The sequence below is a fragment of the Nasonia vitripennis genome, chromosome 4 (assembly GCF_009193385.2).
Source record: "Nasonia vitripennis strain AsymCx chromosome 4, Nvit_psr_1.1, whole genome shotgun sequence".
Taxonomy (NCBI): Eukaryota; Metazoa; Arthropoda; class Insecta; order Hymenoptera; family Pteromalidae; genus Nasonia; species Nasonia vitripennis.
Genome location: NC_045760.1, coordinates 28014378 through 28027717, shown reverse-complemented (window position 1 = coordinate 28027717; position 13340 = coordinate 28014378). Strand labels below are relative to the sequence as shown.

The 13340-nt window shown below is 43.4% G+C and overlaps 1 protein-coding gene across 1 annotated transcript; it reads left to right on the top strand.

Moving 5' to 3' along the window:
• Nucleotides 1-4243: 4243 nt before the first annotated feature.
• On the top strand, nucleotides 4244-12859 carry LOC116415675 (vesicular acetylcholine transporter). The gene is made up of 3 exons (XM_016988366.2): nucleotides 4244-4370; nucleotides 5826-6026; nucleotides 6617-12859. Exon 3 carries the CDS (start codon nucleotides 6950-6952, stop codon nucleotides 8714-8716), a length of 1767 nt encoding a protein of 588 aa, XP_016843855.1. The 5' UTR covers nucleotides 4244-4370; nucleotides 5826-6026; nucleotides 6617-6949; the 3' UTR covers nucleotides 8717-12859.
• Nucleotides 12860-13340: the final 481 nt, after the last annotated feature.

Here is a 13340-nt window from a genome sequence, read left to right as displayed (position 1 = left end):
TGAGTTATCGCTTTTGGGAGAAAGTGAATCACACGGAGCTAATCGACCTTATATTATATTCGCGTAACTTTTAACTTTCGGAACGATCGACGTATTTCGCGCGACCTACCCGAAATACACATCGCATACGCACATCGTCCTCGTAATTAGATCAAAACGATATACCCGAACGCGAAGAGAAAGCCTTTTAAACGTGCCAGAGATGTAGCTCGACGTAATTCGTTTAGCTCATTCATACATCTCTTACTCAGCGTCATTGTGTCTAAGAGTGTCGTAAGTGTGCAACGGTATTATGGCTATATTTACCTTCGTTAACTCGACGCGCGCGTGTGTGTATGTACTTATCCTTGTTTTTGTTTACGCGGATTTTGCAACGCCTTTCCTAACGCCTATTATAATTACGATTAATCCGCTCGAAATTATACCGTCTAAATCCGCCGAGATCATCGTTCACCACACTACACGTATTCTTTAATTGCGGCGCATTTAAACGAGCGCGTAATCCATGTGATTATCCTTTTAAAGCGTGTATTCAATCTGCTTCTTACAAGATTCACACGTGAGAAAAAGTTTGCTCGTTAAAATCACGACTATATGTGTGTTTTGTTTAATGAACTCCTGATTAGCGAAAATTCCGTTAGTTTGCAGAATATCACAAAACGCTTTCCAACCTTAACTTGTCATATCCAGCAGCAACGTATACATAATACATGCAGCGGGTGTGTGTCGCTCTGGAGGGTAACGTCCCCCCCGAATATTCCGTCTAATACAATATTCGAGGTAATTACGGTATTTGCGGATCAAACACAGGGCCGCCGCTAGATTTTTCGTTGCATTTCCAATGGACGCAGACGAAGGGAAAACGAGAGGAGCGCGCGCACTACCCTGGGGGCATTTCCAATTCATGGCTAAGGGACGTGTCTGTCTGCGTAGGGGGCCGAGTGTGTGTGTGTGTGGCAAAGTGCATAGGAGCTTGAATAAACAGAGCCCGTTCTTTTGCAAAATTCTTTGTTTTTTTTTGTCTTAGACTGTGTACAAGGGCCGATTGGTATTCACGAGGAGTGCAAGCGGTCGCTTTTTCCGGCTTAGTTGAGAGGCGTCATAAAATAGTGATGAGCTCCAATAAATTCAGTTTTATACAGCCTGAGAGGTATAGTCAGCGGAGCGTTTTCTTCATCGCTAGAAGCTTTTGTGTTGTGGGAAAACAATCGATTTATAGCTGAGTCCGATGAAAAAATATTGTTTTTTCGTTTGATCTATCCGGCAAGGATGAGACGAGGTTTTATGCAAATAGTTATGGTCTATTATTGTTTCAATCAGTTCCAGACAGTTTGACTGACGGGACACGTAATGCGCCACTGCCGAAAAAGAGCGTTACATCACACCGATTCAATATTACAGTATATTATAATTTATGCAGCCGTATCCGTAAAGATAAATCCTATACAACGAGCTGCATAATATATTCGCACACATCAAAGGAGCCAATTCAAAAAGCGATGATGCGCACAATGCAGTCCTATCACACCGCAAAAGTCTATCCCACTCTCGATTAGAGCTGAAAAGAGCGAGACAAGAAAGACACGAGGCTAGAAGCTCGTCGTCATTAATAATGTCGACACCCAGGCTTAGAAACATGTGTCGTCGCTTGGCTCTCGTCGCGCAATCTAATGAGATCATACGCGCGCGCGCGCACCTGCGGCGTCGTTTCGCGATTAGCATATACGTATACACAGACTCTTACGCGAGCGCGTATACGTCTTGGAAATTGCAAGAGCTAGTGGGAACCTGAGGGGAGAAAGAGCGACAATTAGAAGCTACTCTTGTTGGCGCTGAGGATGCGAGTGGGTCGATGCTTTGAAGTGGCGCGAAATTTGAAATTGCTGTTATTAAGTTCGATCTTCGAATTTTGATCTAAAAGAACGTCACTGTACAAGCAGACGCTTCGCAATAAAGAAAAATGTTAAAAGTGAGAGGAACAAGAGCCGAAGATGTACAACGCGTACAAATCGCTTCCTCGAATCACGGAGGCGCGGTTATAAGAACTAGAACATCGCGCGTGGACGCTCGCTTCTGATTTCGCAAAACTCGGTGAAAAGGAGAGCCGCCGCGTGCGCGTCGTTGATTCAACCTCGCGAGAGCGCGGGTGTCTTGCTAAGCAGCGTTTCGACATATTACTTTCAGACAATATACATCGCGCGTATATGGACTTTGCCACTCGAATTGCTCGCCTAGTGTGTATATACATACACCAATTGGCTACGGGATCGTTCCTCCAAATGGACGACGTTCTCGGCTCTCGAATTACCCGGGACCATGTAGCTCACGCTGCAATTAGGCCGTCGCTGCTGCTCTGGGATCAACATTGTGTGTGCGTGTGTGTGTGCCTCTTCTGGTTTCGAAATTGGGATTTTTTTTTCAAGTTCTCACACGTTAAATGTTACCCAAATGTGTATTATGTACACCTGCGAGAGTGTAGTAGAGTCGTCCTTTCTCTCTGATGCCGCACAGGTGTGATATCTGGAGCAGAGGATTTCGCGCACGTATGCGATTGTACGACTTTTGTATTTATAAATACGCGATGCATCATCTACACCCACATTCTTTTACCGCGCATAGAATCCTCAAAAAACAACGTCACCAAGGTCGCTCCAAAAATTCACGCGACGGTCAGCGTATATTGTCCCAGAGGAAACAGTACGAGTGTAAATTATGCATCGCGTCATAATTCTATTTTCAACGCTTCGCCATACGACGTTAGCCGTTATAGGGTTGGGACAAGAGGCAATTTGTTACATGACATGACATTTCTTATCGACCTCAGCGTGATATACAGTGTGTCCGCCAACACTTTCTTTCGTTTTTTTTTTCTTCACCTCCTTTGACGTCACGCGCGGCAAACAATGGCCGCGTCGTCCCCTTAGAACTTTTGCGAAACTTTAAACTGCAGTAAGCTCAATGCTGTGCGTCGCTGCTTCGATCCTCCGAGTGTGTACTCCCTTGCGCGGGAACATCAACGAGGATCGCTGCGGACGACGTTGTGGCCAATCGACCCAAAATTCTATTTCTGGGTGGTACACGAAATAGCGTATAAAGTGTCATCGTCGCTGATTAGACTCCGTGGAAACGGTTGGGCTCTTATGAAAATTAGTCCGAAAATTACAGTGTTCTAATTCACCGGAAAATTAAAGCTATTGACCGTAAAAAGCTTCGCGCGAAACGTACTGAATTTCCTCTAATTCAAGAATATTATTAAATTTTCAATAGCCTTTATACGCGCGTTTATGTTTTTGTGTGTGTACGTGACGCAAATATACAGCTCTTGATAAAAGTCAGCCAGTCAAAGGCTATATGCTTTCGAAAAATTGCAACTAGAGAAAAAGAAGCTTCCCAAAGAAGGCCGTGCTTGCAAGCTCACGTCGCGTCTTTATGCGCTTCCGTCATGCGATTATCCGAACGAGTCATTAATAATACCAGCTGCTCTCTACTACTACTACTACTACTATTCTCTGCCCTATTCGTCGTCGTAAAAATAGTCGTCGAGTTTAATTTTACCCCAGAACAGTCGCGCATGAATGTTTAACCCGGATTCTACCACTATTCACGTACACTTCCTACCCAGTCGATAACCGGCTAAACGTGAATTTTCGGAATTCAATTAAACCCCTCGGCGAAATGCGTCACGTACACAGTGTCTCTCGGCGTACGAGGTGGTCACCACCCTCGGAAGAACAAAAATAAAAAAAAAGCGACACACGCGTCATTGCAACAACGACGCGAAATCCAAGAAAAAAAAATCCATAGCATCTATATATAAAGCACGGGTGCGTCGGTCTAAATTTCGTCGAAAGTTAAAAAAAATCGCATCCGCAGTGCCGTAGCTCGAACAAGCCCCCTACATACGTCAGAGAGAGAGAGAGAGAGAGAGAGAGAGAGAGTCGCGCAGCCGAAAAGCGCAGCCGAGGTCGCGAGTGTACGCATACGTGCTCGCAGCGCGCGCGCAGGTGAGCTATCGACCTGGTGCCAGAAATACCGTGCAGCATCGACCGCGTACCTGGTCTCTCTCTCTCTCTCACTCTAGCGAGTCGAGAGGACCGCCGCCGCCGCTGCCGCGCCCCCACCCCCGCTTCAGAGCTTCACGGATCCTGGGGATGTGCGCGCGCGCGCGCGCGTTAGGGGGTGACTCTCATCCCCCTCTCAAGATAGAGAGAGAGCTGTGGGGGTAGGGGGTGCGGTGGTAGTGGGGAGGCTTCCTGGGGCAGTGGCGGGGAGGACTGCGAGGGCAGACGCTCGAAAGCAACCCCGAAGGTGAGACACACACGTCCAGCCTAAGCGAGACGCCCCTGCTCAACGAGAGCCCTTCGGTCTGCGTGAGTATTATTTTTCTTCATCCCTTGTATTCCGTTGTTATTTTATTCACCGCTGATTATTCTCCGTTCGCTCACTGTGTCGATTCATTTTTTACGTCAATTTTTACCGATTTCTTTCTCGCTTACTCGTCGTCGTTCTCCGGTCAGTGTTTTAGACGGTTTCGCCGATCAACCGGGACGGCTCGTATTATAGCGATGGAAAGGGCTAGAGTCTAGGGGTGAACTGTCGGGATTTCAACGCTCGGAATAACGGCGCTCCTCCGCGAGAAACGAGGACGACGATCGATTTCTTAGCGATCTCGCGCGGCGACTGTTGCCAAGCGCGAGATTTCCAGCGGTGAAAAGCTCGAAAAAGCTCGCTGAGCTCGGCTCTAACAAAGAGAGAAGGAAGAAAAACACACACACACACACAACGGGTATAACAACCGGCCATTAGCTACGCTCCGTGTCTGTCTGTGCGTGTTTGTCGAAGCTTGCACCCCCCAATCTTCGATGTACAAATTCGTACGTATATACCGTGTCTCTCCGCTATATACATTTCTCCTCGTCGCTCTCCTTATCATTTCTATTTTCATTAGCTGTCGGCCCGTTTTTTTTCGCCACTATCTCGCTCATTATCTTACCGTCTCTTGCACACACGCGAATGTAAAAGTTAAGGCGCTCTCAGCCCACTCTGCGTGTGTGTGTGTGTGTGTGTGTGTGTCTAGTGCCACGTATATTTATAGCAGCCAAAGTTCTATATATACGTATACGTGTGTGTATCGTTTCGTATTTTTCGCGAGTTTTTCGACAAGGTCGCGAGGGAGATTCGGATACATCCGTCCCGTGCGAAACGGGAACGTTCGAGCGCGCTTTTTGAATGTTTAATGGAGGCCAGAGTTAAAATCGTCCGGCTCGATCCGTCGCGCGCGCGCAACCGAGATGTCGAGGAGAGAAAATGTTTTCCGATCGATTCGATTCTCTTCTTGTGAAATTTTTTCCTTTGCTCTGCCTCAGACTCGAGATCGTGTGCTAATTACCGCAAGCTCGAGCTCTTTCGCGGCAGTATCGATCGCGCGCGAAATGCGCTTTTCTTACGCTCTTCCTGACGTAGAAGGAAGCGACTACGGGCATTTCGTAATCGAGGATCTAAAAATAGAAGCTCGCGACCTCGTTATAATCCCGATAACGATCGTTTCTTCGAAGAAAATCCGTCGGCGAGCTTTCTCGTTAAAAATTCACAATTCCCCGCCGGAATTAGTCCTGTGACAGTAGTATATAATACACGAGAGAGAAAATGGCGCCAGCTCGCACACGGCGCATGAATGGCCGCCATTTTCTATTTTAGATATCGCTCTCGTACGTTATATGGATCCACACACGTTACCTGCGTTTTCGGCCGATCAATACTCGGAGCTTGATTTCGACTGTTTTGACGAACGTTCGCGTTCGATTTTTTTTTTTTTTTGATTTCAGGCTCGGTAGAGGACTCGACTGAAAAGGTGGAGGGCCCGGGCTCGAGAGACGCAACGGAGTCGGTGAACGACTCGAGGGACGAAGAGCCGCAACCACCGGACGTGGCTGCCACTCTGAGCGGCCTTCTTGCGGGACTTCCAACCCTCGCGGGTCCCCAGCGCCTCGCCACTTCCCTCAGGCAGAAGTTTGTTAACAATTCTGGTGAGTCTTTTTATGCTTTTCTTTTTTCCAACGTTTTACACGCCTGTACATAGCTGTTTTGCGCAAACAATTTGTTTAAAAAACTGGGGGTCCTCCGTACACGTAGAATCGTAAAAGCATACGAGAATTGGTAAGTGCGTAGATTACAAGGGGAGCCCGCATCCGGCACTGCATAATTTAAACTTTGACCTACTCCTCGCTCTCTCATCGATATCTGCGAACGCGCCGATCCGTCGAACAGGATGTCCAAGTAAAATATGCTTTATTATACTCTGAGCAAACTAGTATACTCTCTTTTTTTATTCCTCTCTCCGTTCAATCTGCCATACGCATACATAAGAGTCTGTGTGTGTGTGTGTGTGTGTGTACTCTGATAGTGAAACTTTTGTGTAAAACATATTGTGCAAAAAAAAAAAAAAAACGTTAAGGCAACCGAGGCGGTTGCGCTATTCAGGCCGGGCTAGGGCTCCCCCTTTGATCGAAACTTACTTACGAAAAAAATCGTCGTTGTAGGCATAGTTTCTCCAAACATTCTTCCACGATCGAGAGATAAAAAGCCATGTTTTTTTTTTTATAATCTGCTGTTGTAGGTTTCCCCTGGCTCGGCCTGATGCGCGTCGTCTCGTTCGCTGTAGACACAACACCGAGCAGCAGCAGCGTAACATCGGCCGTCAACTCTGAGCGTCAGCAGCTGCGGGCAATGCTTCTATCGACGAAATTCGCCTCGTCGACATAAGCCACGATGCAGAGCAGACTGAAGCCTTAAAAAAAGAAAACGATCGAAAGTTCAAATTTTCACATACCACTGTGTAGCATCCGCTGGCATGAACCGCGCAGAGCTTTGAAGAAGTCGACATCGAATCTCCGAGAATCTCCGAGGAAGAAGATCAGCGAGGAGCAGTAAGCAACTTCAAGCGATAACCATGTCTTCGATAAAGATACCCGTGTTGAACCTCGAGGTGGGCGAGGTGAAGGAGATCGTCTGGACGAAGCTGCAGGAGCCTGTGGCCCAGCGTAGGCTGATCCTGGTGATCGTGTGCATAGCTCTCCTGCTGGACAACATGCTGTACATGGTGATCGTTCCCATCATCCCCGACTACCTCAAGTACATCGGCGCGTTCGCCGACGAGTCGTTGCCTCCCAACACCACAGCTGCACCGGGTCATCACGGCCAGGACTCGGCCACGGGTGTACTGTTCGCCTCGAAGGCCATCGTTCAGCTGATGGTCAATCCGTTCTCGGGAGCTCTGATCGACAGGATAGGCTACGACATCCCCATGATGATAGGCCTGACGATCATGTTCCTCTCGACGGCCGTCTTCGCCTGCGGCCGCAGCTACGGCGTTCTCTTCTTCGCTCGGAGTCTCCAGGGTGTGGGCTCGGCGTTCGCCGACACCTCCGGACTGGCCATGATCGCCGATCGCTTCACCGAAGAGAACGAACGGTCCAAGGCGCTCGGCATAGCTCTGGCCTTCATCAGCTTCGGATGTCTCGTGGCGCCGCCTTTCGGCGGTGCTCTCTACCAGTTCGCTGGCAAGGAGATGCCTTTCCTCATCCTGGCCTTCGTCAGCCTGGCCGACGGTCTGATGCTGCTCCTGGTGATGAAACCTTTTAAGGAGCAGCTGAAGGAGAGCCGCAAGGAGAGCGGACCGACGATCCCCATCTGGCGGCTGTTCATCGACCCTTACATCGCCGTGTGCGCTGGTGCCCTCATGATGTCGAACGTGGCGCTGGCCTTCCTGGAGCCGACTCTCTCGCTCTGGATGGAGGACAACATAACGCACGACAACTGGAAGATGGGTATGGTCTGGCTTCCCGCTTTCTTCCCCCACGTCTTTGGTGTGGCGATCACGGTGAAGATGGCCAAGAAATATCCGCAGCATCAGTGGCTCATGGCCGCCGGTGGACTGGCCCTCGAGGGCTTCTGCTGCTTCATCATTCCCTTCTCGACCTCGTACACGTTCCTCATGATCCCCATCTGTGGTATCTGCTTCGGCATCGCTCTCATCGACACGGCCCTGCTTCCGACCCTAGGTTACTTGGTGGACGTGAGATACGTGTCGGTCTACGGCAGTATCTACGCCATCGCCGACATCAGCTACAGTCTGGCTTACGCGATCGGTCCGATCATCGCAGGTGGGGTTGTGGAGGCCATCGGCTTTACGGCTCTCAACTTCGGGATAGCCTTCAGTAATCTCCTGTACGCGCCGGTACTCATGTATCTCAGGCACATCTACGACTTCAAGCCGTTCCAGGACGAGGCCAACATCCTCATGCAAGATCCTCCGGACAAGGAGTACCAGACCTACGTGCTTCAGGAGCAGAGACCGGTTTCCGGCGAAGTCGGCAACCACCTCACCTCCCAGACGAGAATGGAGACCAACGTGGACCAGGACGTGGGCCAGAACTATCAGAACTACGGCGATCAGAGTTACGGCTATCAGGGCCAAGCCCAGCCGAACCAGAGCTACGGCTACAACGAGCAGCAAAGCCAACAGGGCTATCAGCAAAGTGTCGGATCTGGTTACGAGATGCAGCAGAACGTACCGCAGCAAGACGCTTACTACGCGCAGTCGGGCTATCAACAGCAACAAAATGTCAGGCCAGGTAATCCTAATCCGTTTAGGAGCGAACCGACGGATCAACGATCTGCTGGAGATAGTAATCCTTTCAGGCAAGGGATGTTTTAAAGTATATGAAGGAACTGAAGACAAAATCGTATAAGTTATTAGAAAGAAAGTAAAAAGAAAAAAATGCAAAATGGTGAAATACTAGTTATGTAATTAAGTTGATATGACTGTGATTGGTTGAAGTTGCAGACTGTTGTCTTCATGGCAGGCTTCCAGTGATGAAGAATTATAAGAGATAAATAATGAATTGTTAACGATGGTAAAACGAACAAAGCTGAGCGGATCGAACGAAGATGCGAGCGACGGCGTGAGAAGATATAACGCAGGCAAGTTTTGAGAAAGAGGGAAAAAAATAATGAAAAAAATAATAGTATAATTATACCGAAGTCAAGCAATTGTGAACTATACCTTCGCTTCCAAAAAAGATCATCGTTAGGGTCGAATACTGATTCATTCTTCATAAATAAATATTGTGTGCTTTTGGCATTTGATCTCACTCTCTCTCTCTCTCTCTCTCTCTCTCTCTCTCTCTCTCTCTCTCTCTCTCTCTCTCTCTCTCTCTCTCTCTCGTGGATCATGACGTATAGTATCTCCTTTTTTTGAAAAGGGAACGACCGGAGAGTCAGATGAAATGTGTGTGCCCGATGAATAAAAAAAAGTGCGATTGTCGTGATTAGTAAGAGATCGAGTAATAAAAAATATACATTATACGAAATAATTGAGTGGATGTCAAGAATAATTGTGTGGCTGTAAGCTCGTTCGTGTTCGTTTTGTGGATCATTGTCGCTCTCCTAATGGGATTTCTAGGTTTCAAAGTCGCGAGTGTATCAGGTACTTATCTTCTGTAGATTACACGATATTTTTTTTCTTCGAAATTTAACAAGATTTTTGTCGTTAGTGAGAAATTAATCGATTGCACACTTCGTATTATTTCAATTTCACCTATATAAGCATTTGCCAAAGTGCAAACGTTCGATTGATATTCAATCATTTTAAACTCTCGAGCTCTAAAACCGAAAAATTCATTAAGAGTTAGTTACTCCAATCAGCACAAAAGTCGCATAAAAAGTCGAGTAGAAAACAGTTTAACTACGACGTAACATTGATATTATAAGGAGTGCATTGCTACTGACCGATTTCATTGACCTGGATCTGAATGTGTACGACATGCAAGTCGTCTCTTAGAAATTATTTATCGCGTTATTTCTTCATTTCAATGACCAAGAATCTCGATTTTTAACATTTTTTTCGGCGTTTGACGACATTAGGAGTTCCACATGATCGCACAATCGAGGAACAAAGATATACTAATGAAAGTGCAAGTCGATTAGTAAAGAAGCGTAATTCTAAGTATAGATGATAAAAAAAACGCGTGATAATATCTGCCGACGGGTTCCACTCAGCAAGGCACCCCGGCGCACAAATCGCGCGTTTATAGCTATTTTAGTTGAAAGTTATTGAATTTTTAGTTGAAATCATTCGTTGCTGAACCAAGATAACATATCAGGAATCGCGTCTCGTGATATCCAAAAAAGTAGATTTTAAGAGGAAAAAAAATATGTTTAGGAAAAAAGTTAGGGAAATACGTAAGCTTGTCTTAGAGGTGGATCGATCAACATCGAGTCGGTGCATTAGTCTCATTCTATCGTACTATATAAAATACAAAGTGTTACAGCTAATCGCATCAAATCAACTGGTTTTCATTATATAATATCAGCGTTGTAACTTTTAGGCATTTTAATGCGGATCAAGTGTTCAACGTGTGCAATTTAATTATATCGTGCCTCTCTGACTCTATATCGTAGGTTAGAGATCACATATAAACAAAAAAAATGAATATATATATACAATATTTATGTATTAAAATCGTTTGTTAGAATGGTTGACTAAACAAAGAAAAAAAAATTTCGAAGTTGATTTTTCTGCCCTAGCACGACTCATTGTAAGCATATCGTAGATATACATGTATAAATATAATGCATATACAATATATCATATACATATTAAAAGAAATATATAGCTGTATTTTTATGAGCGTTCTAAAGCTTTTTCACTGTGGAAAAGGTTCTTAAGAGATAAATGATCAGGGCATATTTTACATGACACGGTATATTGTATCTCTGTGTTCATTTAGAATGCGATTTATTGAGAGCTGGCCTCTGATAATTTAATGATTTATAATTGAATTTATCGATGAGTATTAATAAAGTACCGATTTGTTGAAAGTTTTTGCAAAGCTTGTTTGCATGGATAATTTTATAAAAAACGAAATGAAAGTATATAACTATAACGTCACCATATAATATAGAAGCTTATCAAAATTCCGAAAAGCAAATAAATTCTTGTCCGGCGCATTGGTACTGAGTTGATGATTCGATTTATTGATTAATGCTTCTAACAATTATCAAGAATAAACGAGTGTAAAATTATATAAGAGACTGTAAGTTAAATATAAAATTATATCGATATATATATATATATATATATATATATATATATATATTTGAAGCAATTATAAACACACGAGTGATCATACATGAAAGTTGGCCGATTGAAACATTCCGATCGATCGAACACTAAGTTGTAAGAACCTATGAAAGTAAAACCGAGACCTCTGATAAGATTAATTTTACTTTATATTTGTATATATAACGCCGATGAGTAAATTGATTACCGTCGCATGATATGAAAATTTGAAATTAAATGAAAGCTACATTGGTTAATTCGAAATTTCAACCCCTTTTTATATGAGAAAAATTATAAGTAAACTATTCTGTCGGAGAAACGCGGTAAAAAATGTTTCGCTAAGGAAAAAAAAATTTTTTTTTAACGATATTCTTAAGAAAGCGAACTATAAAGTCGCTTAAAAGCCCTGAATGCTCACCATCATAGTCGCGAAAAATCATAAAAAATTCATCATTTATCGACGAAGCGCGAGCGTTTGGAATATACATTGCAAGGCTAAATAAGCGATGATTGTTCCAGTTTCTTCTATTCTCTTGTAAATAAATAACTTAAAAAATATAAAAAACTGTAAGAATATAAATATATATATATATATTTAGAGAATTATTCTACGTCGCAAATTTTGAATTGGAATCGAAATCTACGATTCGCCTAAAGTGTATTATAGTAATATAATTATGTTTTAATTGTATTGAACCCTAGAACTTACACAAATCGAATAACCAATATTGTAAATAACAATTATCGTAGAATAGAATTTTTTAATTTATTATTCGTTACGTATATAATTCATTAATTAGGTCGTTTTTTTATTAATTATGATCATATTCACACGTTTAGGTTTTAAGTGAAATTTACATTTGCATTAGAATTATGACGTTTTAATTTCAAAGTTTTTTTATCTGAATATGAGGTATTCATAATTTGTAATTTACCAATAGTCATGTAACGTACCTGTTTCCGAGTATAACCTCTTCTCTAAGCGTCTCGCCAGAATAAAAGTTAAAAAAATGTCTTTAAAGATGTATACTATGTTGTGAACTTTGATTTCTAGTAAGTTTGAAATTCTGTACTCGTAAATAAAATGTTTTGGCATGCGTTTTTTTTATTAAAAAAATTGTTAAATACTTCGATGAATCGTCGAGTTCTGTGTTTACTTACAGTAAAAAAAGAAACTTGGCCACGATGGCTATATGTGCAATAGATCCTATACAAGTCGGTGTGAGCAAGACCTAATGTACTATCATATCGGAATTTCTTTTTAGTTTTACGAAAAATATAAAGTTATTGAAAATTTGTGAAAACTAATTCTTAAACCAAATATATCAATTATATACAAGCAAACGCAAACACGCTTAGCCAGTGTTCGAGTCGAATATCCGGAGTATAATTTACAGTTAAATTATCTAGTTATTTACTTAGTTTTAGATGACAGAGGAAAGTAAGTTTTCAAAAGTTGATTTCATTTATAATTATTGAATCACTTTGACTTTAGACCGGCTAATCGATTCCGAAAAAACTGGCTAATGAAAGCTCTAAAACACGCATAATGTATGTATGTATGATAAATAACAATATTGCTTAAACTGAAAAACCAGATGTTGAAGTGTAATTTCGCATGCAACTGATCATATACTAATACGAAAAAAAAAATTATGATTTATCAGTTTATAACATGTATGACGCTGTAACATTGTTGAAACGGTTATTAAATACGTCATTGTTACCGAACTATAACGATTTCTTTCATTGCTCACACACCTCCTTTTCAGAGACAATATACAGCATAATTTCTAGAAGATTGAATTTTTCTCCTCGTTCGACAACATCTGGAAAAAAGAAATTTCCCCGGTAATATTCACGGAGAGAGAGAGAGAGAGAGAGAGAGAGAGAGAGAGAGAGAGAGAGAGAGAGAGAGAGCTAGAGATCCCCGAGTAAAAAATACCACGTCGGTAGAGCAAAGTAAACTCTGGTTGTGTCATGAATTCTACCCTTCGATGGCATAAACCCATCCCCCAATCGTTTGGATCGTTCCCCCCCTCGCGCGTACGCGCGCACAAGCGTTAGCCGTCGCCGACCCTCCATAGGGCTGCGCCCTAATATAAATATTATTACACTTTGATAGGGTTAGGTTGACACTTGTTCGAGTCCTATGGCTAGAGAGCCGTTATATAGGAGAAAGAGAATGTATGCGAGTTAAATACGCTTTGGCGCACAT